Source organism: Polypterus senegalus, chromosome 7 (assembly GCF_016835505.1).
Source record: "Polypterus senegalus isolate Bchr_013 chromosome 7, ASM1683550v1, whole genome shotgun sequence".
Lineage (NCBI taxonomy): Eukaryota > Metazoa > Chordata > Cladistia > Polypteriformes > Polypteridae > Polypterus > Polypterus senegalus.
In genome coordinates this window covers 156,306,051-156,332,864 of record NC_053160.1, presented here as the reverse complement: position 1 = coordinate 156,332,864, position 26,814 = coordinate 156,306,051, and the positions used below count along the sequence as shown (strand labels likewise).

The window sequence follows — 26,814 nt, the reverse complement described above, 5'->3', positions numbered from 1 at the left end:
GTATGATGTTAAACAGTCTCATTTAAGGTACAGAAAAATTAGATAAATAAGATAGAAAAAAGAAAAGAAAAAAAGAATTAAGCACAAATGTCTATAACTGTAATTAAAACATAAACAGATAGTGTCTGAGTAAGAATGAGTAATGATGAGGATATATAATGATAAAAACCTGTATCTTAACAAATAGATCAGACAGTAGGTTATTTATCCTTGCCATATCATGACTCACTATTATGTTTCATAATAGTCCCGGGATCAGCTTTCTTAATTCCTTTTCTGCTTCTTCTTTGCTGGCGAAGACATAGAATTGACCTTGCAATTCCACTTTCAGTTTGGCAGGATACAAGAGGCTGTATTTGATATTGGCTTGCCGTAACCACTGTTTAATGTTGTAGAAGGCTGCGCGTTTAGTAGCTGTTGCTGGAGAGAAATTAGGGAAGATACGAATGTGGTTATTTTCATACATAATCTCTTGCTTGTGTCTGAGGAGTGTCATCACCTCTAGCTTAAATAATAATCTCTCAAAGCGAATAATAAAATATCTAAGTCTAACGGTATTACGCGATAAGCCACTGCTATCTGCTTTAAATCTGCTTTAAAGTCCTCTCCTATTATTTTAGAAAATAGTTCGGCTGCATATTTCACTGGGTTTGGACTTTCTCGATTCTCAGGGAGACATACAATTCTGATATTATTTCTTCTGTTTCCATCTTCCAAAGCAGCAAGTCTGTCTCCGAGTTTTTTGCATTCGGAGTTGGCTACTGTTGCTTTTTCTTCAGCACTGGCAGCTAGATTTTCGGCTCTTTCAATCTGAGTCGTGAATGTCTCCTTGACATCCTCCAGTTGATCAGCAAGTGTGCTCAGTTTAAACGAGGTTTCCTGAATGTGCTCTTCAATTTTACCCAGCATATCTTTAAAGACTTTATTATCCTGCTGCCGCTCCTGTCGCAGCTCCTGTCACAGCTTCTCATTTGCCTTTTGCTTTGCCTTCTCATTTGCCTTCTTGCTTTTCTTTATATCTTTCTTTATCTCTTGCATGAGCTCAGCGATCATCACCTTCAGTTCAGACAGATCAATTCTGCTTTCGTGCACCATAGGTGAGGCGGCAGCCTCTATTGTAGCCGGTTTTCTCGATGTTCCTGGCTCGCGTGGAGTAGTTGAAACCGCGGACTGCAAGGCCTTTTCCAGTTTCAGGTGATCTTCTTCAATCGGCGAGCTATCGAGACCTGCTTCACTCACGCTTGTACATTCGCTCGCCATTTCGCTCTCAGCCGAAGACAATGTGGCGGACCGTGGTCCCGAGGAGTCTGGGCTTTCGCCCATCTGATCCAGGTCAGTCTCTGAAAGGCTGTACCTTGAACTTGGGCTTGCCGATCTTAGCTTGGATGTAGCTTTAGTTTTCATTTCTTTTGGACCCCCTTTCTTGTTGGCCATGCTTATATATGCTTGCATATACTTTAGTAGTACCCTTCAGGTTGGATAAATACAGGATATCTCAGGATAATAAGCAATAATATGAAAAATAACATCGCTGCTAGCGGAGCTCCGCTTCAGACGTCCATCTCTCGCAATGGACGAGACCTTTCCTGACGTCACGCTTACCCCTCCCATCGAGCCTCTGTCTTGGATTAGCATGAATATATTGCTCCTGCAAGGGAACTATGATTCTTAGCACAATGAGAAAGTCCCAAAATCAACCGGAAAGTTCAAGCAAATTATATAAAAAAACGATCTAAATCTGTTAAGTAATTCTCTTGTGAAAAGTGGACAGACATACAAACGGGTTTAAAAAACTATTAGAAATTTCACGCTTGGACCATGAACTTTTTAAAACTGTTTCTTAGCGAGCACCTATGGGCCAAGGGTAACGTACATTCCAAATTTCAAGTCCCAAGTCCTCATGGTTCGGGAGATTTAATGATGAGTGAGTCAGTGGTATTTGGCTTTTATATATATAGATTAATTTTATTATTGTTGTTTTTTTATTGCTATTATTGCTTTATTATTATTATTTATTTATTTTATTTGTTAGTCTGTGCTCTACTTTGAGTCTGTCCACTGAGCAGTTTGACACATGAGAGTGAATTGAACTGAATTGAAATTGGGTGACACTGGATGGCCAGCACCGCCATTTTCCATCTGCTCCTAACCTGGTCACTCTCTGTGTGTCGTTTGCATGCCCTCCATTATTTATGTGAGTTTTCTTTAGGCTCTGCAGGTTCTTCATGAACCCCAAAGTCACACTCTATAGGCGAATCAGTGGTGCTGTATTTGTTCTGCATGAGAGTGGATTTGTGGTTTAGCATGCGGTGGTCTGGGGTACCGATCAGAACTCTGACAGATGCTCTGTCTGCCTGCTTTCTTTTATTGGATTCACAAAGGGAATGGTTGGAAGAGTTGAAATGACTTATATAACACATGAAAAGGCACTATATAAAACAGATTAATTGAGTGGTGTGGCTGCAGTATTTATGGTTTGAGATTCATGTCACCAAAATAACATTTTCCACTTGTTTACTTTCAATGTCATTTAAAACATGAATAATACGTTACAGCTACTTTACAGAATATTTCATATATAGCACAGTATATCTAAATTCCCCAGTGCACTGGCATCCCACCGAGACTTATTTCAGACCTTCCACCTGTTGCTAGTGGATTATGCTCTGGGTGTTCCTCGCCCCTGACCATGATAAGAGGTTTTCAGCAAATTAACGGATAGATGGCTATATTTTAGGCATTTGTCCACAGATGGTCTCTTTGACCAGTTCACACTCATCCGAGGATCAAACTGTTAGGCTTCTGACATTTTTTTTGCAATTCTGTTTAAATAAGAAGCAGTCAATCTGTCCTATGATGCAGTAAATAAAATCCATAACTGTCTAATAATGTCTTTAAAAAGAAGGAAAAACAGAATCCTGTTATTTTTTTCTTCTATGTTGTAACTTTTACTCAAAGTTTTGGTTAATTATTTAAATGTTTAATGTGATAGCAGGGTGATTGAAACATTTCTTGAGTCCATCAACACATCACAAGTCAGTGAAAGTGGCTCATAGTTAAAGAGATGTTCAGGTTAGGGTTAGGGTTTTACTTTATATTACCATGAGAATATAATAAATTTAGTGCATTGTACAACCTAGTAACATCCACAGGCGTGATTCAAATCAACTGGATCATTTTTTTTTCAGTTAACATTTGCATATACCAACTATATGCAATGTTAACATCTATTAGAGCAAATGAATAAAGGTACAAGGGAAACACGATTTTATTCAATTGAGCCCGTTATTAAAGCAGTCTGATAAATGGGTGCTGTCAGCCTAGATGTGCATTTCCTTTGTTTCTCTTTTATTGTGATTCATCAGTTCCTTTGTGCTGCTCATTCCCTGTTCTGTCGTATTAATTCTGTGTCTACTTTGTACTCCAGTATCACTGCCTGTCTGTATGTAACTACGTGACAGAACTGAAAGTCTTTTAGCTGCATGTTCAGGGCAAATTAGTGTAATAAGCAGCAGCGGTGGTTGAGCTTTTTTATTATTATCTAACATTGTAGCTCCATCTTCAAAGTTAAAGTTGTTTTTTTTATGTGAAAAAAGATGGCACTGTATAACCAATAACTGAATGTACATAATTTAGTTATGTCTGTCAAGTGGGATATAAATCATCTGAGGATAAAATATTACTGTGCAGCATATCAGTATCTCTTATTATCACTGATGCTATCACCAGTCAAGTATACAGTGCTATGCTGTTAGCAGGCAAGAGTCCATTAATGAGTACAAATAATAATAATACTAATAGAAAATAAAAACAATACCTGTTTAACTAAGGATAATTTAACAAATTGTCCATCCCTATTTACCGTTTCTAACAGATCATTTCCATTATGATGTTTATCAGGCTTATCTCTAAAGCTTTATTATATTTGTCCCTGTCTTTTTTAAAAATATACGGTATTTCTCCAGCTGAGCTGAACATGATAAACATGATAGTTTGCATTCAATTTTAGCCTTACACTTGTATAATGTAGCCCTTCTTTTGCCAGAACAAGTCTCCTGTAGCTACCTTCCTTTGTATTCACAGGAGATGCAGGTAAGCAGCATCCTTTATTAGCTGTAAATCAGAAGCCGATTTGCCACTTTCTGATTATGTAATGGAGGTTGCAAATTGATATTTCATTGCATTATATATTTCAAAATGTACACAGCTGAAAACATGACTTTATTTTGTATTTTACTGAAATGATTTAGGCGAAAATATTGCCGACACACAGATTACAATGCTTGTTGCAGACACAAGGAGAGCTGTGGATGTTTATTGCATATACAGTATAAAGTGATTGTGTGTGGGCTAGAGGGATAGCGTAAATTGACTAAAATATACTGTATATATTTTATAGCAAAAGATACAAAATTACTTACATCATTGCAGCTGGGCCTGTTGAGTATTGTAAAGATCCAAGAAATGTAAGGACAGGTAAATCTTATATTTAATATCATTAATTGCATCAGAATTATGAATTGTTGTTTCAGTAACTTCTTGGTTAATTAGCACTTTTCAATCACCATCACCTCTTCCAGCAGCAGCTCAAGCTTTTCTTAGATCAGGGGTCCTCAATCACAGTCCTGGAGGGCCGCAGTGGCTGCAGGTTGTTGCTCCAACCCGATTGCTTATTAATCAGCCCTTATTGCTCAAGTAACACTTCTGCTTCACTTTAGTGGTCTCGCCCATTAAGATTTTGAACCCTTATTGCTTATTTTAGACTTAAACAGCTGTATTCTTGGTTTTTAATTGCTCCTAATTATCAGTAACATGCAAATGACAAAAAAGACCAGCATTTCTCCATTTAGCTTGTTACCATTGACACCTGTGTGTATTTATCATGCACTATTGGGTTTAATTAAATACTTGGAAGGAAAGTAAAGAGAAAAAAGTGAAGGACTGATAATTACTCGTCCATTTTAGCCTTCAAATCATTTGGATGATATCCTTAGAAAGGAGAAGAAAATCTAGGATATGAGAATTACCTGACATAGCAGAGTTAAAGCACTAACAAGCCATGAAATGAAATTATTGGCAAGAATTGCTTTATAATTAAGCAACCGGGTTAGAACAAAAACCTGCAGCCACTGTGACCCTCCAAGACTGTGATTGAGGACCTCTGTTCTAGATGATCTCCTATCCAAGTACTGTCCGGGGCCCATATACTATATTATAAAACACAAAGGTCTGTGTGTGTGAGTGTCCAGTCGCTCAGAGCAATCTGATTGGTCAGTGTGGCTCTGGTAATTAATCGAAAGGCAAAGTCTGAAACACACAAAGAGGAGAAAAGGCATTTGAAGCACGCTGCGAGAATCACCTTCACGTACAGGAATTATTAAACCGGACAAGAGACGAGAAAAGCACCTCAAACATATCAACAGAGTCTGAGAAACTGGCTTCACTGGAACATACTTGAGAGAGGGAGCGCTGGTTAAGACAAATTTAGACACATGCAAATACAGAGGAAGGGTGCTAAAGGTATTTGGAGGGCAAAAGATAGCAAATATTTTTAAATTATTATATTACCTAGTGGCTAGTATATAATATGTATCTACCATATAATAAAACACTAAGGTCTGTGTGTCCATTCCTCCTGAGCAATCTGATTGGTCAGTTTGGCTTTGGTTTGATTGGTCAGTTTGACTTGACGTGACGAAAGAGGAAGTGCGAGTGTGAGACACACGAGGAGAAGTAAAGGTGTATGAGGCATGCTGAGAGACTCGCCTTCAAAGATGGCAAGTATAAAAACAGAAGGTGAGATGGGGGGAGTCTGAGAAGCAGGCTTTAGAAAAACACGCTCAAGAGATGGAGTGGCAGTTTAGAGACGTTCAGACACACACAAATACAGAGAAAAGGTGCTGAAAGGACATGTAAGGCAAAAGATATACACATACATAGATAGTTAAACAGTATCAGTCTATATCTTAAAATGTTGTGACTACTTTATATGTTTAGTATTCCCATTTATACAGAAATTTTAACTTAATTTAATTATTCATTTAGATGTTCAACCAGATGGTGGATGCTGTGCAGCCTTGCCCATGGATGCCCAATGTCAACGTTGTTAGGCACATTTACTGTTCCCGATATACTGAATACCAAAACTTTCAATTCCCATTATCAACTCGCTTAATGAGATTTATTAAGCTTGGTGTGATGGAATACTGTTTAGGTCAAATGCATATTTTATAGCCTATCTGTTCACAAAGTAAACTGCCAGTTCTTTGAACCTCACTTTGACTCCAACTATATTCTCCTAACGGTGAGCAACAGTCAGCAACAATGCGTTGTTCACTTTTACCACTAGCCCAGTGATGTCTTTGTATGCCAAATTATAATCTGGTTTTACAGAAAGGTTTTTCTCTTTCCATAAGTTATGATTTTTTTTTTTGTAATGTATTCTCAGCACACACAACACATTTGCATGTCTAACATGGGTCATTTTAGGAGACTTTTAAACCACAAAAGGTTTTTCCATCTTAGCCACAGGCTTGTTGTCAGTTTGACCACATTAACAGGAGCACAGTTGCTCTTTGTTCTTTAAAATGACTGCTCCTACTGCTTTCCTTACTTCATAAGGTGTTGGATTGGCTAAAGGCCATATCATAGTATGTGACTTTTCTCAGTCATAACCTTCATTCACATAATCCGATTGAGTATGGGGGAAGTCGCAGCACTCTCCTGCCAAGCCAATCGCATAATGTGACAATCCCAGCGGCTTGCTCCAACTAGTCCATAACTAACCATGACAAAATCAAACCTCCCAACTCAATCCGACAGGGTTGATTTTGTCTTTTGTTGAAGGGACGGGCTGTGGGTGCATGAGAGCTGGCAACCAATGAATGTTCAACTGGAAGTACAGTGGAACCTCAGTTCACGACCATGATTCGTTCCAAAACTCTGGTCATAAACCGATGTGGTCGTAAACAGAAGTAATTTCCCCCATAGGATTGTATGTAAATACAATTAATCCGTTCCAGACCATACAAACTGTATACAGTGTATTACAGTGTAATAGTAAACTAAATGTAAAAACACTGAATAACACTGAGAAAACCTTGAACAACAGAGAAAACTAACACTTTAATGAGTTTTAAGCACAGGCAAAAAAATGAACATTTCAAAAATCTGTAATTTAATAAACCACCAAGAAAAGTAACATTGCAAAATGCACGAACCGATCGTTGTAAACAGAACTGAAGTGGAGGTTAAAATCCAATAGAAAAAAGTCTTCATTAAATACAACGAGGTTAAAACAAAAACTCTCTGTATGTCTCTCTTGCGCGTCTGTGTTTGTGTGTGTCTCTCTGTGCGTCTGTGTGTGTGTGTCTCTCTGCATGTCTGTGTGTGTGTGTGTCTCTCTCGCGCGCGTCTGTGTGTGTGTGTGTCTCTCGCTCGCGTCTGTGTGTGTGTGTCTCTGTGTGTGTGTGTGTCTCTCTCGCGCGCGCGAGTCTGTGTGTGTGTCTCTCTCGCACGCACGCGTCTGTATGTCTGTGTGTGTGTGTGTCTGTCTCTCTCTCTCTGCTGCACAGGGAATGCATAGGGAGAGACTGAACACTTGCGGAAATCATCTGTGCACACAAATCAAAAGGGAAACTGGCTTGTTCATATACCGAGTCTGTGGTCGTGAAGAGATGCAAAAGTTTGTCGAACTTTTTGGTCGTAAACCGATTTGTACGTGTTCCGAGACGTTCGTGAACCGAGGTTCCACTGTACAATACGTATCATGTAGTGAGTAAGGATGACAGGATTTTGGATTTCACAAACATAAAAGAATTGTATCTGTCTGATATTGCACTTACACAACAGAATTAAAAAAAAAAAGGCAAATTGGGGGTGAAGTCACCATTCCTGTTAACCCTTCATACAACACCGGCTCCATCAGGCAGCGCATTATTGCCTGTCACAAAAAGGTTTGAGCACAACTGCACTAGAAGATCGACACTCAGTCGGAAAATTAGGCAGGCCCTGTGATTTTCAGTTGTTTTCATTGATGTGGTCTGCTGATGAGATCTATAACTGTCTGACATGACCCACGACTAAAAGCCATGTAATGTGACATAAGCTTAGAAATTTCACATCAATGAACCATCTAATTGTTCCCAGATGAGAAACTAGGAGATCTGAGCCTTTGAATTCCTCCACCTCACATATTATATACAATAATCGCCTGTTTGGTTCACATTTCTGTCCTAGCCAATTGTCATTTTGGATTTTGACATGATTTGGAAGGATGGTATTCTACCCAATAATTCAGTTTCATCCATCCATTATCCATCCCGATAATAATGTTAATTAATGTTGACTTATGTTTATTTTTATTGTGTCTTCTATTTTTCTATTCATTTTGTAAAGCACTTTGAGCTACATTTTTTGTATGAATATGTGCTATATAAATAAATGTTAATTGATTGATTGATTGATTGATTGATCCCACTATATCTTAACACAGGGTCACGGGGATCTGCTGGAGCCAATCCCAGCCAACACAGGTTGCAAGGCAGGAACAAACCCCAGGCAGGGTGCCAGCCCACCGCAGAATAATTCAGTTTACACGTTATATTTGTTTATTAACTAAACATGTGTGATTAGTTGCTTTTATATGGTGTCTGTGAATTGGCTGTCTGTTGTACCCCCACGCTACATACTCTGAAGGTCTGAAGTTGTGTTGCTTTCTTGTTTGTACAGCACCAGTGATGACAGGCTTCAATAGTCTCACACTTTAATGTGCTATTCTATAGTAGTTTACCACAAAGGTATTTAGTAAAGCTGCGATAAATTAGAATGTTCTGTGAATATATTGCTTTTCAAACAATAAAATATTAAACACGCATTGCTTCTGACATTTCTGAAAATAGCCAAAGCTCTACAAATGTGAAGATCTGCTGCCAGATTACTTTCCAGTGTTGGGCACTTTTATGGACAAGAAACAAATCTTTGTATTTCACTCATCTGTCTCCCTATTGTCATCCCCACTGTACCTTAATTAATGGGGAATATGTTTTCATTTAATTGTTCTTTTCTCACCGCCCTAATTCTGTGGTGTTTCCTCAGCACCTGATTTAACACATTGACACCAAGCCTTTCTGATCTCATTTCTCTCTCTCTCGATAAACTTCCCCGTTACTCAACTCTGGATGCCCAATATTGTCCTGTCTAAGTTGACTTTGTATCCTGGCTTTATCACACCTAGCTTTCTCTAATATGCCACACCACTTCTTAGGTGGCTTGTATATCTTTTATCCTTCAGAGCTCAAGAGGCTATTTAAGAGAGTGGACAGCTCACCTGGTCTCCTTTGAATACCCCCATGATCTAGTGTTAGAACAGGGTCACTATGTGTGTATAGAGGCCTAGTAAAGACTGATATCAAGAAGGGCATTTGGCTTTAAAACTCTGCCCTGATACTTCCAAAATTAGAAGTGCAAAGCTCAGTAAAGCCATTCATTCATTTTCTAACCTGCTTAGTCCTGAACAGGGTCATGGGGGTCTGCTTGAGATCATCCCAGCCAGCAAGGCAGGAACAAATTCTGGACAGAGGATGCCAGTCCATCGCAGGGCAAACACACACACACACACACCCCAACCACAAACTAGGGCCAATTTTCCCTTTGCGCCCTCCTCCACCATAACCTATCTTCTATGGAGAGGAGCGAAAGCTTTAGAATAGTCAAAAAGTTTGATGCATCTCAACGTTTTAGGGTCCCCTGATACTGACAACATCGATATCCCAATGATAGGTGTGTGTCTGTCTGTGTGTGTGTGTCTGTGTGTCTCACAGTTTCTTGAGGACGGTCTACAGCTGAAACGGCTGAACAGATAAACACCAAACTTGAAACTTAAGCCTGTCATGAGATAACGATGTGCTGATTAGTTTTTGAGCCAAATTGAGCAAGAGAAAGAGGCACTCTAGAGGAACTCTCAAAAGCCGTAAGTCTGCGATTAATTATGATTTCTTCTCAGTTGCTCAGAAAGATCAGAATCAGAGTGGTAAATGATTACTGAAATCTTATAGAGTAGTTCGGGTAACTTGGTTCCTAGGGCACAAAGCCTTCTAACACTCATGTCCAAATTTTTGTAATGCCTGTCCACCTAACCTGCATGTCTTTGGACTGTGGGAGGAAACCGGAGCCCCCAGTTTCACTGTTAGACACGGATAGAACATGGAAACGCCATACAGGGAGGACCAAAAGTAAATGCTGGTCCCATTTCAGCAAGGCACCAGCACTAACACTGTGCCACCATGCCAAAGCTCAGTAAATGTAAAATCCTCCAATGGACAAGTTATGAGAACAGTGGTCTTAAGGTTAAAAGCCCACTTTCCATAGTGAGAGTAAAGGGGCTTTACTGTGTAAAGTGTGATCATTTGGAGTGGAGGTCAGACTGAATTATGACTCTTCAGAAGTATCGCCTAAGCCAAGCCTCGCCAAGTGTGCAGCTCAATACCCCACCTCAGTTACTTCTGTTACGCCCTCAGTAGGACATATTTAGTCTCAATATCTTCTATGGAAAAAATGAGATTTTCTGAATGTGTTCACAGATTATCTCAATGTCGAGGACTGTTCTGACTGGTCTACGTTTATAATTAGTGAACCTTTGCTTCTGCTATCTGTCAGATTAAAATTGCTCTTCTACGGTAGAGTGCTCAGCTCCAAATCTGGGCTTCAGAAGAGGATGTGCCCAGTTTCAAACCTGGCGGATTTACAGCTCTGGAATTTCTTTGCTGCTTTATAAGCCGCTGAACCATGAAACTAGTTGAGTGTGTCTGCACAGCAGAATTTACTTTCAAATCTACACTGCAAGTCCTTTGATTGTGAAAAACTTTTGTCTGAAGCAACTTGAATAAACAATTACATAATAACTTCCTAATTAAGTAAAAAAAAATGTGAGAGCAATTGAAAAATGAATGCCTTTGCCTCTTTAATTAGTGTATCCTGTACATTTTTTCTCATGTTATCTCTGTCATCAATTAATTTTCTAAACCCAATTATTCCATTAGAGGCAACCATGGCACCAAGATGCTGCCTCCAGTGAGACATTCATTTGTATCCATTTTCTATTGTTTATCACAGGAAATGTCTGCCATGAATCATATTGAAATAGAAGAATGAAGTGTGGCATTGGCTTGAGGTTCTGATTTTTTTACTCAGGTCTAAAATATGGCCTGACTCCAGGCGACAATCAGTAGATGCCAATTTGGTAGAACTTCTATCTGGTGAGACACCTCAACAAAGCCTGATTTGCATGCTCAGTCAAAACTATGCACAAAAGCTACTGGTCGCTTTTAAAATCTCACAGCTGACCAAATCCTTATCACCTGAACTATTTTAATAAATTTACTTTTGGCCAAAGTAAATGTATTCATTTAGTTTTGTGTTAACACAAATTTTAGAAATAACCCACAGCACAGTCTGTCTTTCCACTGCACACATTCTTTGTAAAAACATTTGGCCTAAGCTAGTGCCATTTCAGACTCAGAGTGGTCCATCCACCCCTCCACTAACTAACCTGCTTATGAAGTTCAGGATCACAGGAAATGGAAGCCAATGTCTGTCATGGCAGCATTGTGTGCAAGGTGGAGACTAAACATCCAACACCTTTTCCAAATTTTCTCCAGTTTCATCTTCATTTATTAATGACCTGCTCAGTAAGATGAGGTCTGCTACAAGTGTACTGAACCACTGTACCTTAACCACACCAAATGTCTCAAATACTACCTTCATGTCATAATTCCAACTGTTACGACAAAAATAAATACTTCCCTCAACACTACCTCTGTGCCAAGTACTTCTATCTGTCACTTACCTTTTTGGTCAAGCGTTTTGTGGCCTAGAACTCTATAGTTATTTACTTTTTGTCACGCGTGTGCATCAGAGGGTCACCCTTCAAGTTCTTCACAGGTATGTGCTACCACCCCAAGCCGAGAGGGGGCGCTACTACAAAATGCTTTGTCTTCTTTTTCCTTCAACGTGGAAAGATACCCAGTGAGGATAACTGACTCCGCCCCTTCCCCTGGGCCATAAAAGTGAAACTGCCTGGAAGGAGGTGTCACTCCTGGTCAAAGCGACCTAAAAAGAGGAGCTCCTTAGTCTGCTCAGAAATTCATGCTGTATTATTTGAACTAGTCCAAGTGTTATGAGGCAGCCATTTTGTTACTCCTTTTTGAATGCCAATGAGCATTGTTTTTGTTTTCCATTCATCCATCCATTAGCCATCCCGCTATATCCTAACTACAGGGTCACGGGGGGTCTGCTGGAGCTAATCCCAGCCAACACTGGGCGCAAGGCAGGAAACAAACCCCGAGCAGGGCACCAGCCCACCGCAGGTTTTTGTTAGCCGGGTTGGCACCCCAAATTTCGCTGTTGTATCAGCCTGTTATTCACTCAGGGGGTCACATTTGTAATAAGCTGATGGGACCCTTTCAGTCTGGTTTCAGAGCTCAGCACAGCTGTGTGAAACTCTTCTGCTTTGACTAACTAATGATTAATGGCAGCAGACTCTGAGAAACCCAGCACATTAATTCTGTTAGATCTTAGTGCAGCGTTTGATGCTGTCAAATATGATATTCTACTGCCAGAATGGAGAACATCCTGGGTATCTCCGGCCCTGCCCTCCAGTGGTTTAACTGTTAGGTAAAAGTTTATTAGTCTTGCAGCAGGTCAGGCTCAGCACCCGTCACAGTAGTTCCTCAAGGCTGTGTCCCCGGCCCTCTGTTGTTCTCAATTTACATGCTCCTCTCAGCCATTTTATTCTCTTTTTGCTACTGGGTTATCATTTTTATGTGGTTGATCCTCAGAACTGCTTCACTGTTATAAATGGAAGTTCATCGGTGCTTTCCCAGCTCACAACTTGCCTCAGCTGGATGGAGTATAACTGTAGCAAAACCAAAGTCATGTTAATTTGCACTAAAATTCAACTTAAGAAAAGAGCTCTTTTTCAGTCACATTTGGTGACGATGTCATCAAGCCTTGTTCTTTTTCTGTCATTTTTGATTCTTCCCTTTCTTATTCTACCCACATTTATCAAATGGAGTAAAGTTTCTTTCGGTACATCCACCTCAGTAACAAATCCCATGTTCACTCATTCCACTCCTTTTCTAATGCTGAGAAACTCTTCCAAGCTTTTATTATATCCCCCATCAACTACTGTAACTCCTTGTTAGCAGGTACCGCTTGTGAGACTTCTGCACTCTTTTGAGACTCTCCCCAACGGGACAACACGCAGAAGCGCAACTGCCGTGTCTGTTGAGGGTGGCTTGTCCATCGCAGAGGCAACCACAGATTTGCAGCACCACAGAAACAACTACAAGCTGACCGCTGCCATGCGCAAAGTGCCAGTCGCACAATGGGTGATGCAGGGAACATTATAACTTGACCACTGACCTAGCCCTGACCCTGCCTGTTTGCTGTGTCTGTGTATAGTAGAACTGTAGATCCCACTACAATAAATAACCCTGCTGTTCCTGTTTCAAGTCGAATAAAGCTGGTTTTGCTAAAGTACTGAGATTCAGCCTCGTCTTTGGGGTGCAAGACACTGACTCACGTGTCACACCCGTCTAATCTTTTATCTCAGCTCCAGCCTGTTCAGAATTTTACTGCAAGAATCCTTAAACAGACCTGCAACAGCAAGCACATAACAGCCCTCCTGCTCCACCTTTACTGGCTCCTTGTATCTTACAGGATTGAATGTAAAACTCAATTACTAACCTATTTAGCTTTAAATAGCCTCGCACCAGACTACATCAGTAACCTCCTCCATCATTATGCTTTTTTGTCCACTAATGTCTAGAAATGCTGACAGTCTCGCTGTGCCCCAGACTAACCTGTGCTGTGTGGGTAATGGAGTCTTAACCTTCATGGCACCCAGACTTTGGAAAGGTCAGGTCAGGTTGGAGAGCATGCACTGGTACAATGCATTGCCGTACTCACCACATGACGAAACAGCTCGGGATCCTGGTTGGCAACCCCCCCGAGTCAGACATGCAATCCAATCCCACCCTCCATAAATGACCGTGTATTTGCTGCAGCCAGGTGTTACATGGGCATCCTCTTGGCCTCTGTTCAGCCACTTGGGTCCTCAACAGTGAGGATCCTGTGTGCCAGATCACCCTTAGGGAATCATGCCACATGGCCATAGTGCCGTAACTAACACAATGTAGGGAATGTACCACATTTGGAACTCCATGAACAACTGTTCGTTCATCACAAAGGCAAACCAATGGTACCCAAGGATTCTCTGAAGAGACACAGAACTGAAGGAGTCCAGTCTTCATCTCAGGTCACTGAATGGTGTCCATGTCTCACAGCCATATAGGAAGACAGGAAGCATCAGGACTCTAAAGACTTTGCAGAGATGTCCGGAGTGCCACGCACCCCTTTCCAGCGACCTCATGACCCCCCATGCTTTCCCAACAGGTAGAGTCACATGAATGTCACTGCCAAGGTAAGTAAACCTCTCAATGTGGTCAACACTCTCTCTGCAGGCAGACACACTGCTGATGGCTGTGCCCAAGAGGTCATTAAAGGCCTGATCTTGGTTTTTATCAGGACACTCACAAGCCCAGACACTCAGACTCCTCGCTCGGTCTCTCGAGAGCCCCAATCAGAGCCTCCATTGACTCCGTGAAGATCACAGCATCGTCGACAAAGTCAAGATCTGTGAATTTATCTCCCTAAATCAACGAGATGAGCCAACCCAATTCATTCTTTTAAAAAACAACTTAAGACACAGGAAGGCTTTTGACTTACCCTGACTTTCTGACCCTTTCGCTTAGTCCTGTTGCTCAGGAAGATTTGTGTTTGTATCACAAATTACGTTATTTGTTCAGGGTTATCTTGTAATGTTTGTATTTTTTATGCTGGTAGGCACTGTGATGTAGTGGGTAAGGCTTTGGACTTCATGCCCTGAGATTGTGGGTTCAAATCCCGCTACTGATAGTATATGACCCTAAGCAACTCACTTGACCTGCCTGTGCTCTAATTGGAAATCCAAAATGAAATGTAACCAGTTGTATCATAAATGTTTTAAGTCACCTTGGATAAAGGCATCAGCCAAATAAGTAAATGTATTCTGGTTTATTGTCTCTTGTTCTAATACTTAACTGTTGTGTTAGTCGATCTTTTATTCTGCTTTTTCCCAATTCTTCATTTTGAATTACTGTGAAGTGCTTGGAGCATCCTAAATGTGGTATATAAATAAAATGTCTTATTATTATAACCCATGCCAAGGTCCACACATGGACCCACGTACACACTCGCACACACACACACTTACTTACACAAGGCTTATTTAGAGCAGTCAATGAATTTAACCTGAATGTTTCTGAGGTATGAGAGGAACACAAGAATCAGTAGGAAGAAAGCCCAGAGAGACAGCAGTAGAACGTGCAAACTTCACACCAGCAGTGACCAAGTCAGGTAAGACAGTGGTGATGGCTGCTGTGCGAGCCCAGTCATGCTTCAAGGTGATTTAAATTTGAATAATCCCACACAGGTGATTAGGCAGTCCATTTAGAAGAAAGTCATGCAAAAGGCCTGATTAGCACCCAGGCCCACAAGGCAAGTGAGTGGGTGATCACAGTTCTGAGATTAACACGCCTCTTCACAAAATACTCTAGAGGAGTACCGAAGAGCCAGTTTGTACAGTCGGTTAGTGAAAGAAGACTTGTCTGACCCTCGGGGGTCCATGCTGAAGATCTGACTAGCTGAGAAAAAGCATTTCTGGGTAAAGGCTACAGGGCATGCAGTTGTCATGATTCCAGGGCGGACAACTGTTATGTCAAATGGATGTTGTTGTCTGGGCCCTCAGGGAAGAGGCATGATCTTAAAGCTTAATTAAATAACACTCAGATACCAAGGGCATGGTTCAGATGCTTAATGAGCATCGTGTTTTTCTGAACATAACGCCAAACCAGCTTCATCTGTTTACAGATTCTTCTTAATGTGTTTTCAGTAATTATGGCTCATCTCATAAGGTGTGCAGAATGACCTTTGCATTAATTGTAATTGCTGCATGCCTGTTGACATATGGAATTATCTTTTTTTCAAAGTTTTTATATTTACAGTTATGTAATGCATTTTGTTGTAGGGACCAAGTTCCTTCAGCTGCTGAAATGAATTATTTGGGTGTTGCCAAAACTTTGGAAATGTATGGTGTTGACCTTCACCCTGTATTTGTAAGTATACTGCTTACTTTGAATTTTATTTTTTTCTACTAGTTGTGCTACCTGTCTAAGACAAATTAAAATGTAATAAGTAATTAACACAAACCTCAACTTAAATGTCTGCAGTGCACCCTCTATTGGAATGTGATTTGTAATGCATGTAGTAATAAAATGCATTGCATCTGGCATTCCAACAGATGGTGCATCATAAACATTTGTAGTAATAAATGCATTACTACAAATGTTCGTTATGCACCCTCTGTTGTAATGACACATGTAATCTCTGTCTTATGCCATTTCGTATGGGATTCGTAAGAGTAGTGTTAATGCTTGTGATGTACCATCTGTTGGAATGACTGTGGCACGCGGCTGGGGTTTGTACCCATCCGTGACGCTCAGAAGGACCAGAGGAGGGCTTGCGCCTCCTCCAGACCAGGAGGGGGTGACCACCCCGGTTGCTTTGGGGACCACGGGTAGAGAGCTTTGAAGCTCAGCCCTGTAGGTGCCTGTGGTCACCACCAGCGGGCGCCCCCATGCCTGCAGAGCACTGAACCTCAGCACTTCCGCCACAACCGAAAGTGCTGGGAGAAGAGGATTGGGGACACCATCGGGGTGCTTCTGGGTGCGCAGCCGGAACTTCCGGCACACTGGGGAGTGCTGGTGGAAGATTGCCGGGAAGCACCTGGATCACATCCGTGTGATTATAAAAGGGGCCGCCTCCCTTTATTCAAGGCTGGAGTCGGGTGAGGAGAAGGACAGAGCTTGAAGGAGAGGAGTGGAGGCGGTCTGAAGAGTGAGGCAGAGTGTGAGAGGCCTGGACTTTGGGGGAGTTTGGGGTTGTGTGGTGCACATTTGTAAATAATAGTGACTGTAAAATAAACGTGTGGTGGAGCTTTAACCATGTCTACCTGTTTGTGTCCGGGGCTCGTTCCACATGACACCAAGTTATGTCTCTGTCTTATGCCATTTGATAAGGGATTCATAAGAGCAGTGTTAATGCTTGTGATGTGCCATCTGTTGGAATGACAAATACAAAACATTTGCTACAAATGTTTGTGATGTGCCATCTGTTGGAGTGACACAAACATTGCAACAGGATGGACACACAGACAGGTATTCTTTTACTGAGGTGGATTATCTTTAAAATAATAGGATATTGTAAATGAGTTTGGTAAAGTGAAGCAGTAGTTGGTACAGGTGCCACATTTTAATCCTGTCTTCAAAGCTTTCTGTTTGTGTCTGTATAGTCTGCTTTTCCTCTCATTTTCCAAAATTGTACATCTTAGGCTGAGTTAGCCCTGTATGTGTATGTGTAGCTGTCAATGAATGTGTCCTCCAGCAGACTGGCGCCCCATCCAGGGTCTGTGCCTGTTTTAAGCCTGATTTTCCTGGGACAAACTCTGACACCAGCCCTGTCTTTGACACAGAATTGGATTGATGGGATTCAGCGATAAATGGATGGATGAATATTTCAAAGTATATTTTAGAACTCAGTAAAACAAGAAATGTTCATCCAAAGGGTTTTGTGTGAGTTTGTTTGTGGAGCTGGCTGCCTGGAAACAGGAATGTTAAACTTATATTGTTTCCCATCACAGTCCTGTAACAACTCAGGTTTTGCAAGTTCTGGTTTGATTCTATAGTCCTACACTCGGAGAGGCTATTAGCTGATGTGATTCAATTGGAAGAAGTCAATTCACAGAGGGAGCCCACCGTTTGGCCTCTGGCTAACTGCTTGGATGCATTCGGCTGACTGACATTTTCACTCGTTTGTTTATTCCATTTACCAACACTGACAGCTAACTCACGTCTGGGAAAGTGACATCATTGGTGACAATCTGAAATCTGATATACCTTGCATTGTGTCGTCTTAAATTGACTTTATGGAGGTTTCAGACCGGGAGAGTCAGAATGGCCTGTCATTCTTGTTTGAACCAAGCTTTAAATCAAGGACTAATTGTGACAACAAATTGTGGAGGCTTCTTAATTGTACTTTGAGGGTTGGTTTAGCGTGCAGCGTCTATACAAAGTGCACAGAGATTTCTACTCTCCTTCTATAGATAGATAGATAGATAGATACTTTATTAATCCCAAAGGGAAATTCACACATTTAGTGTTTTATATCTGAGATGATGTTTTCAATACTTATGCTTAGATGGTCCATCATCTTTATCTTCTTCCTGTCAGCTGAGGAAAATTAAATAGACTAAGAAATAACAGTCAAACCTAGAATGTTCGAACAAACAGTGGCAACGTTTTATATTATGTACAATGATTCTTGTGTATATCACAATAGGACACATTATTTTAAATTGGTTGAATATATTCTTTCACAAAATACCTTCCTCAGAACAATGCGATGTGTAATTCTTTGACAGTTCAAAGACGCTATAAATGGATTTACAGCAGAACTGCCTCTTGTCTCTTTAATAGCTGTGTGTTTCTACATTTGACTTATTTACTGAAAAGAGAAATCTGATGCCTGGTTTTGTGAAATGCTATATCTCTGTTTTGGGGTGCAATTATTATTATTATTATTATTGTTATTATTGTTATTATTCAGTGTTTATTTCCTCTCTCATGATGTCTTTGGGTTTTAGCTGGTAAATCCAGGCAACAACAAGAAGCCAAAGTGATTTGCCCTAACACCTTTCTAAGGATGTGTGCTTATTCTTCTTCTTCTTCTACTTATTATTATTATTATTATTATTATTATCATCACCAAGGCAACTTACAACATTTGAGATATACAGTAATTGCTTACATGATCTTGAAGTAAAGTTCATGCTATATTTCTATCAATAGTTTTTACACAAATAAGTATGACAGCATGTTACAGTAGCTGACCAGAGTGGAATGCAGTATTTATTTCATGAGGACAATTAAGGCCGGACGGTTTTGGGCCACATGTACTTGTGGTGAAGCACATCAAGGATGTTATATTTCAGCCAGGGTTCAAATTGTTATTTTATGCTCTTTTTGCTAATATTTGAATCATTTTTTATGTTACAGTTTCTTTTGTTTATGACGAGTTGTCTTGGTTATGTTCCATGTGTGTAGTGTGTGGTCCCCCAAGAGGCGGGGCCATCTGCCAATCACCACCAGGAACTGCCCTCCTCCCTATAAATTTGGAGGATCTCCCATAGTTCCTGGCAGTTTGTTGTGAATGCATGCACTATGTAGTGGGTGAGTTGTTGTCTGTTTTGCTGTGCCTTGATTTGTTTTGTGAGTTTCTGGATTTTTGAACCTTCACTATTGGATTGTGTGTCAGGGCTTTGTTTGCTTTGAGAATTGCCTTTGTAGGTATTGCATACCCTTTACACTCTTTGGAGCTGCATCATTTTTTTCAGAGCATTTTTATTAAAAATAAATAAAGTACAATTTTATAAAGATTCTCTTTAGGCACTTTTTCTGTCTTACCAAGGATTTTTAACAGTGGTTTTCCCCCCTACTGGGCATTATTGGAAGTGCTGTTGGAACTTTTAAGACTTCCTATTCCACGGCAATAGTTTGGCTCAGGAAATTAGCTGATTGCTTGTTCACGTATAAGAGCAATCAGCAAAGCAATTCCCCATTGATGTTCTGTGGGTGATTGGTGAAAGGAGCTGCACCTACAGGTACAAGGGGTCTGAGTAAATCAGAAAGAAATTGAGGAATAAAGATTGGCGAAAAAGAGAAAGACCAGATTCAGATGGTCTCTGATGATCTCTGTTCGTGTGATTAGAAGATGGCAAAGCCCTCGGAGGAGTGCGGTGAATGGCACTTCAGGGGCAGACAGGATCACCGGAGTAATCGTGTACTCTAAGGTCGCCAATGGAGGCAGCAGATTGAGGGAATCGGGCTCAGTATGTCCCAGTAGATGCTGAAGGAAGTCAGGAGTCGTACGTAGACAACTTTCACGGGTGTCTAGACCTTGCTTGAGTATAACAGGGAGATGGGTGTGCAGTGAGAGACATTAGAGCAGTACTGCAAAAGGAGATGATCTTCTAATCAAAGGTAGCTTCTCAATATGACTTTATCTTTGGTTTCGCTGTTTATTTATGTTGTTATCTTTCTCACATATGGATTATTTATTTATTTGAAGACTTGTACTGTGCTTTTCTTTGGTTTGTTTGTGGGTAAAAGCATTACACACTATTGCACTGACCTTGACCGTATATGTGTCCTCATTTTCCCAGTCAATCTCAGTACATGACTATGGATGTCAAGTCTGCGGGCAACAGGGGTATCATGGTACTTAATATGTTAACCAAGTTGTACTCATCTTTCAGGGTCTTGAAACCCCCTCATCCCCATCCATAAAGCTCCTTTTAATCTGTAATGTGACCGAGTGAGGGTGTATTAGTTTTTCTAACTGGTACAATTGTCAGCTCTGTTAGTGTACTACTTGGTGACAGCCACTTTGAGAGAAGAAGGTGCGAAGAAGTGAGAATTCATGCAGAGGTCATAACCAAGAAAACAGAGAGGTTAGGAGCAGGCACTGATAGAGTGCATCACCGCATCCACCACATGACAAACCAACTCAGGATCCTAGATTAGGACCCAAGTGCAGCTATGCAGCCAGTGACACCTCAGCACCCCACTAGTTCAGATGGAGTAGAACAGTGTGAGGTTTTTTATGGTGTCTGGAGTGCCAATTCTGCCACCAACCCTGCAGGTTGGAGGGCCTACATGCAGATTAACATCATACCCAGGATGGAGCAATTGCAGGTTAAGAGCCTTGCTCAATGGCCCAACGAAGTAGAGTCACTTTTGGTGTTCACTAGATTCGAACCGGCAACCTTCCGATTGCCAGTGCAGATCCCTAGCCTTAAAGCCACCACTTCGCCCAATAATTAAATCGCAAACCTCAGGACATGTTGCCTGAATCGTAGTCAAAGATGAGAGTAGTCAGCCAAAAAGCATACACGTAACCTGAGCCCAGGAACACAAGACATAAATTGATATCTGAGTGCAGAAAAGACTTCCTAACCAGTGCGGTGTGAGAAGACACTAAGGATTTTATTTTTGTTTTCTCTTTCACAGAGCCAAATCTCACATGATAAATTATAGGTATTATCAGATTTATAAAACCCTGGGTTAGTGACATCTTGATGTGTGACCTCTGGATATTTGGGGCTTGCATCCTATCAGTCAGTCTCCAGAAACATTAAGGAAGATGAATATAACCTTAGCAATGGCCTACTGTCACACACTCTGCTTACAGCATTCACTTCAATCCATTATTTTATACAGCGCCTTTCATTTTAAGAAATGATAAGGTAAAGTAAAACTATTCATTTTAGATATACTTTCCACAAATGTTCTTATATCCTTTACATGTTATCTGTAAACTGTTAATGAAATGTATATTTAGTAGAATTTTTACTTCGTCATGTAAATGAACTGATCCCAATTAACCTTTTAAAACAAATTTCAGACTAAATGTTTTTGAAGTGAAAATCAGCAGAATTTTGTTGAAAAGGTAATGAAAAGCAAATTTTATAATTATGTTCAACATATTACTCAATATATATTCCAGTTACTCTGTATTAATAGAATTTTAATTAAATTCCTTTAGGTTCATCCCATGTGTCTGATTCTTATTGCCAAGTGAACGTAGATTAATGAATAGCCAATAAAGTATTCACCAGCTGAAAGTACGCCATACAACAACAACACTCGTCTTAACTTTATTTCTGCCTTTTAAGGTTATTATTCCAAACTCATTAATTATTGCTAGAGGAGTTGGGCCTAACATGGAGTGAAGCAGAACACGTAGCTCAGAACAGGACCAGATGGAGGCAAACCATTGACACCTTATGTGCCTTTTAGCACAAAGAGAATTAGTCTAATCTAATGTAATCTAATCTAAATAACGACACCCTAAAATGAAGTTGTTTGAACTTTTTATTCCACTTTTCTTGAGTTCTCTTTGCTTTTAACACACAGCCAAAAAAAGGACAATGAATGATCGGAAAATCAGTTCTTTCCATTATGATACATTTTTGGTTCATGATCCCCTTATTGTTAACCTGTTTTATCATTTACCTTTTCTCAAAGGATGCCATTCATTTATTTCCAATCTGTTCTTCCCACCTGAACTTGCATTTTTTTATTCTCCAGGAATTTATTATGCATTAAAGCTCCTTTGATCGCTGCTTTCACGCCAGGTCTTCATTTTTTAGACCGAACTGCTTGATGTGCTTATGTACCCACTGGCTGGTATCTTCCAAACTTTCTTGCATTCTGTGAATTTTGAAGTCTTAACTTGCAGAGTGTCTGTTTGCTTCCCAGTGTAACAAAAGTCACTTCTTGTGGCTTTGTATTAAAATGGCAGAGAAGTGCACAGTATCAGGTTGTTCTTTTTCAGCACTCTTCCATTACTCCAATTTTGCACAACTTGGTTGGTCTGATTCATTTATCAAGCTTCATTCTAGCTCGATCAAATCGCAAATGTAGCTTATGATCTTCTTAGTTTATGTCTGCGGCGTTCAGTAATTTCATGAACAGTCATATACTTTGTGTTTAATCCTGAATGGGATGCAATGGAAACCAGTAGCGGTGGATTTTCAAGCATTGTGATAAACTATTCACCTTATTAAGAGTGAAGAATTCTGCTTTAAGACCTGAATGGTGAATTGAGGGAGTGACATGTCATACTCGGATAAAGCCGCTTACTCCTAAGATGGCATCACGGTAATCAAATATTCATAGTAACTCGCTGATAAAGTGCCAGTGCATGGCTTTTAAATTATCCACACCAAAGCCTCTGCACTTTTGTGCAGGAATTGAGCTTTTCTGTTAAATTGAGACAATTTTTAGAGATTCGTTTTTGCCCAATGTATATATCTTTTCCGTCCTCACCGCTCATGCTGGGTATTGTGTATCACTGCCAGCTTGTCACTCCTTCATATTCTGTGACAGAAAACCATGGACGACCTGTTTTCTTCAAACTGATATGTTGCTCTTGTAATTCTGGGTGTGTCATTCTGTCTTCTTATTTATCTTGTCCTACTTGTCTCAGTCCCCTGCGGGTCTGTACAGCGCATGCTATTTTTATACTATAAGCTACTCCATACTGTTGTGGAAGATCAGCCTCGGCACAAACAGGAAGACACCAATGCTTCAAAACCCACAACACGTTTATTTACACTATGTACAAATAATTAGTCCCGCACACAACTTAATGCCCCTGCACCACACACCCTCAAGTCCGGGCTTCTCCAAGGTCCTGTCTTTGCAGCCTCCACTCCTCTCCTCCGAGCTTTGTCCTCTTCCAGCTGATGACTGGAGCGAGGCGGCCACTTTTATTCCCACCTGGATGTGCTCATGGTGCTCTCTGATGATTTTCTGCATGAGCACCCAGAAGCACTTCGGGTGTCCCTGGTAATACTCCGGGTGTGGTGAAAGTGCTGACGTCCAGGGCTTCACAGTCTTCCGGGTATCCCCTGGCAGTGACCACTGGCCCCTATAGGGTTGAGCTTCCATGCTCAGTTGTTCCCGTGGCCCCCATACAAACCAGGGCGGCTGCCCTCTCGTGGTCCGGGGAAGGCGTAGTACTTCTCCTGGCCCTTCTAGGTGTCCTGGCTGGGCACAGCTCCCAGCCACCCACCACACTGTATATTGACAAGCAATATGAATTGTGAATGATTCCCAAAACAGGAATTTGTACGGAGCAGCCATCTGTGAATGTGGTTCAAGTGTGGCTTCCCTCACTTTTGTTTCGCTTCTTTAACCAGAACTCTCTCTGGAGGAAGCCTGTTTTGTTTTCCAGTCACAAAATTTTTTTATGTCAGTGTTGTAGTGAACTGTATGGACATTTTCTGCTCATATTTTTTCCTTTTCTCCTTTCCATGAGGTACGTCAGAGAAGCAGTGGGGACTGCTGCAGATGCATAGCTTCACTGGGCCAGTCTTTGTTGAGTTTGCATGATCTCCTCATGGTTGCTTATATTTTCCTCCTGGTAGGCCCATTGCCTCCCATATCTGTGAGACCCCGTTCACACTACTATTTTTTTGTTTAAAAACACAGATATTAGTCTCCATTTCCTCTATTCATCCACATGAAAATGTAGACTTTTAAAAATTCTCTCCAGAGCTGCTGGCCGGCAGAAGACACCACTGAGCCTCAAACCCCAGGCGCAAATTGACTATCGACAGTCCCAGGTTCAAAATGAGTACTTTTATTTCACAGAGTACCTTTAACAACTTCTTTTCTCAGTTCAGCACAGCATAATCCTTCTTTCCTCTATCCTCCCAGACGAGTGTTGTCCAGCTCTTCTTCCAACTCTGACTTGGCGGGGGTGAAGCAAACTGGCTTCTTATCTGTCAACATTATGACTGGCAAGCACCTTGATTGAGACATGTTCTCTCTCAGCAGCTCCCAAATACCACAGCAGGTCTGCCCATTATGACTACAGCTCCCATGATGCCCTGTGGGTGTACAAATACCAGGGGGGTGCTGCCACCCAGTGTATCAGGGTAATACATGGCCCTGAGCAGCAGTGTCTCTTTCTGTTCTTCCATTATAATGGCCTTCTTGTTGGAAAAGGTACCAGCAAACAAGATGGCTGAGATGCACGTCCATCCATGTCCCTCCATTATAAAGACTGGTAAGCTTAGACAGCAACTGACCTTTTTTGTCTCTGACGAGCTGTATACTTCTGGAAACACATCTTCAACATTGTAATGGGGACACGTTAATACTCAGATTTTCAAAAACGCAAAACCAAAATTGTTTGTCCTTATTACATACCCGTCCATGATTGGATTCTGCTCATTACAATGTCTCGTTTCCTGATAACCATATTTCAACACGGCGGCCGTTGAAGAGTTGCTTTCCATGGCGCTCTCTGTGTTGCTTACCTGTAGGCATCTAAATTGTGTTTTGTACAGTTTGAATTCCGCATAGGGTGGCACGGTGGCACAGTTGTAGCGCTGCTGACTTGCAGTTAGGATATCTGGGTTCGCCTCCTGGGTCCTCCCAAGGTGGAGTTTGCATGTTCTTCCCGTGTGTTCATGGGTTTCCTCCCACAGTCCAAAGACATGCAGGTTAGCTGCATTGGCGATTCTAAATTGTCCCTAGTGTGTGCTTGGTGTGTGGGTGTGCTGTGCCCTGCCCAGGGTTTGTTTCCTGCCTTGCGCCCTGTGTTGGCTAGGATTGGCTCCAGCAGACCCCTGTGACCCTGTAGTTAGGGTATAGATGATGGATAGATGGATGGATGGAATTCTGCATACATGTAAAAAAAGCAAATAATTTACCAATAAATCCCATCGGCAGCAGTGTTACAAACCCTTCATGGATTCTTCAGCTGGTGTACATAGACATCTGTCTAAGTCATATGCATTTTAGGTTATTTTAGTGTGGACGAAGATACTTTACTAAATAATGTGAAAATGCTGATGTGGATAGAGGTAATTTTCATTAAAAAACATTGTTTATAGATGATAACCTAGAAGTGTGGGCATAGCCGAAGATGAGCACGTTAGATTATTCGCCTGGATTGGGCGGGAATTGATGTGAACGTTCCAGTGATGGACTGAATTGAATGCTGCTTTATATTTAGTGCTGCTAAATTACGTTAGTGGATTATGAAGAGGGTTGGATGAGGGACTGAGCTGGGCAGAACTGGATCTCTGAAGCCTGATACAGTCCTAGTCTTGAATCAGCCATGGACACATACAGCTACACTCACTCATACAAGCCACTTTGGAGACTCCAGTCGACCTCACATGCACACTCATGTCAACTGCTTTCCAGCATTTTTCTTGGCCTAGAGGAGGAGCAGTTCTTAGCTTTAGTTTCATTTCCAGTCCTGTAAGTTTTCCTAACTGCAAAGGTCAGCACTGATCTCCATAACTTTCCCACTTTAACTCCAGCAAGCCCATCTAGTGTGTTACATTACCAGTGACAAACGTCACCACACTTGGCTCATTTTTTTTTTTTTTTCCATTTTTGCCAGTAAGAGGCCGGTAAAACAGAACAGGTGTACTAGTATTAAATGAAGATTAGCAAGTCTAATTAAGCCAGAAGATATTGTGATTTATATATTAATTGACTTGTATTGGGTACCTCACTCATTCAGCTACTTATTGCCATTTTCATCTTAGACTTTTATAGCACTCACTGTGGGTAAAGCGAATGCCAAGAGCTGTGGGTTCAATTCCTGGCAAGCATTGAAGCCACATCTGTGCTTGCAGTATTTGCTGCAGTCGCACCTGCTGTTATAGTGTAATTTAAATGAAATTAAACTTTCAGCGCATGCTAATTACTCTAATGGAGAGTTTCTTTCATATTTCAACACCGCATAGAAAAGCAGCAGAATTCAATTAAATGGATGTTGAGAGATTTCCACTGCTCATTTACCTCAGTATGTCAAAATTTCACCCCTTCCCTTCCTTCAGGTAAAGAATCAAAAAGCAGAGTTTCAAGTGACCGTTTGTCACTTGGATGGTCCGGTACCTATCGCCAGATTTTGCCTGCCGACATCATTCGGTTTTCACCGTCAAGTGAGTGAGAGCTCACACACAGGCAAGGGTGATGTTAGAGTTTTAGACAGACTGTCAGTCTGGCACAGGCTACTAGTAAATGATGGCTTGTGAAAACTTTAGAAATATAAGATGATGAGTTTTAG

The 26,814-nt window shown here is 41.0% G+C and overlaps 1 protein-coding gene across 2 annotated transcripts in view; it reads left to right on the top strand.

Moving 5' to 3' along the window:
* The window catches only part of epb41l4a (erythrocyte membrane protein band 4.1 like 4A), a 486,901-nt gene that overhangs the window by 283,780 nt on the left and 176,307 nt on the right, over positions 1-26,814 (top strand). For both annotated transcript variants that reach the window (XM_039759425.1, XM_039759424.1), the window contains exon 8: positions 16,127-16,214. In XM_039759425.1, the coding sequence (XP_039615359.1) occupies positions 16,127-16,214 (88 nt within the window). The remainder of the gene's footprint in view (positions 1-16,126; positions 16,215-26,814) is intronic.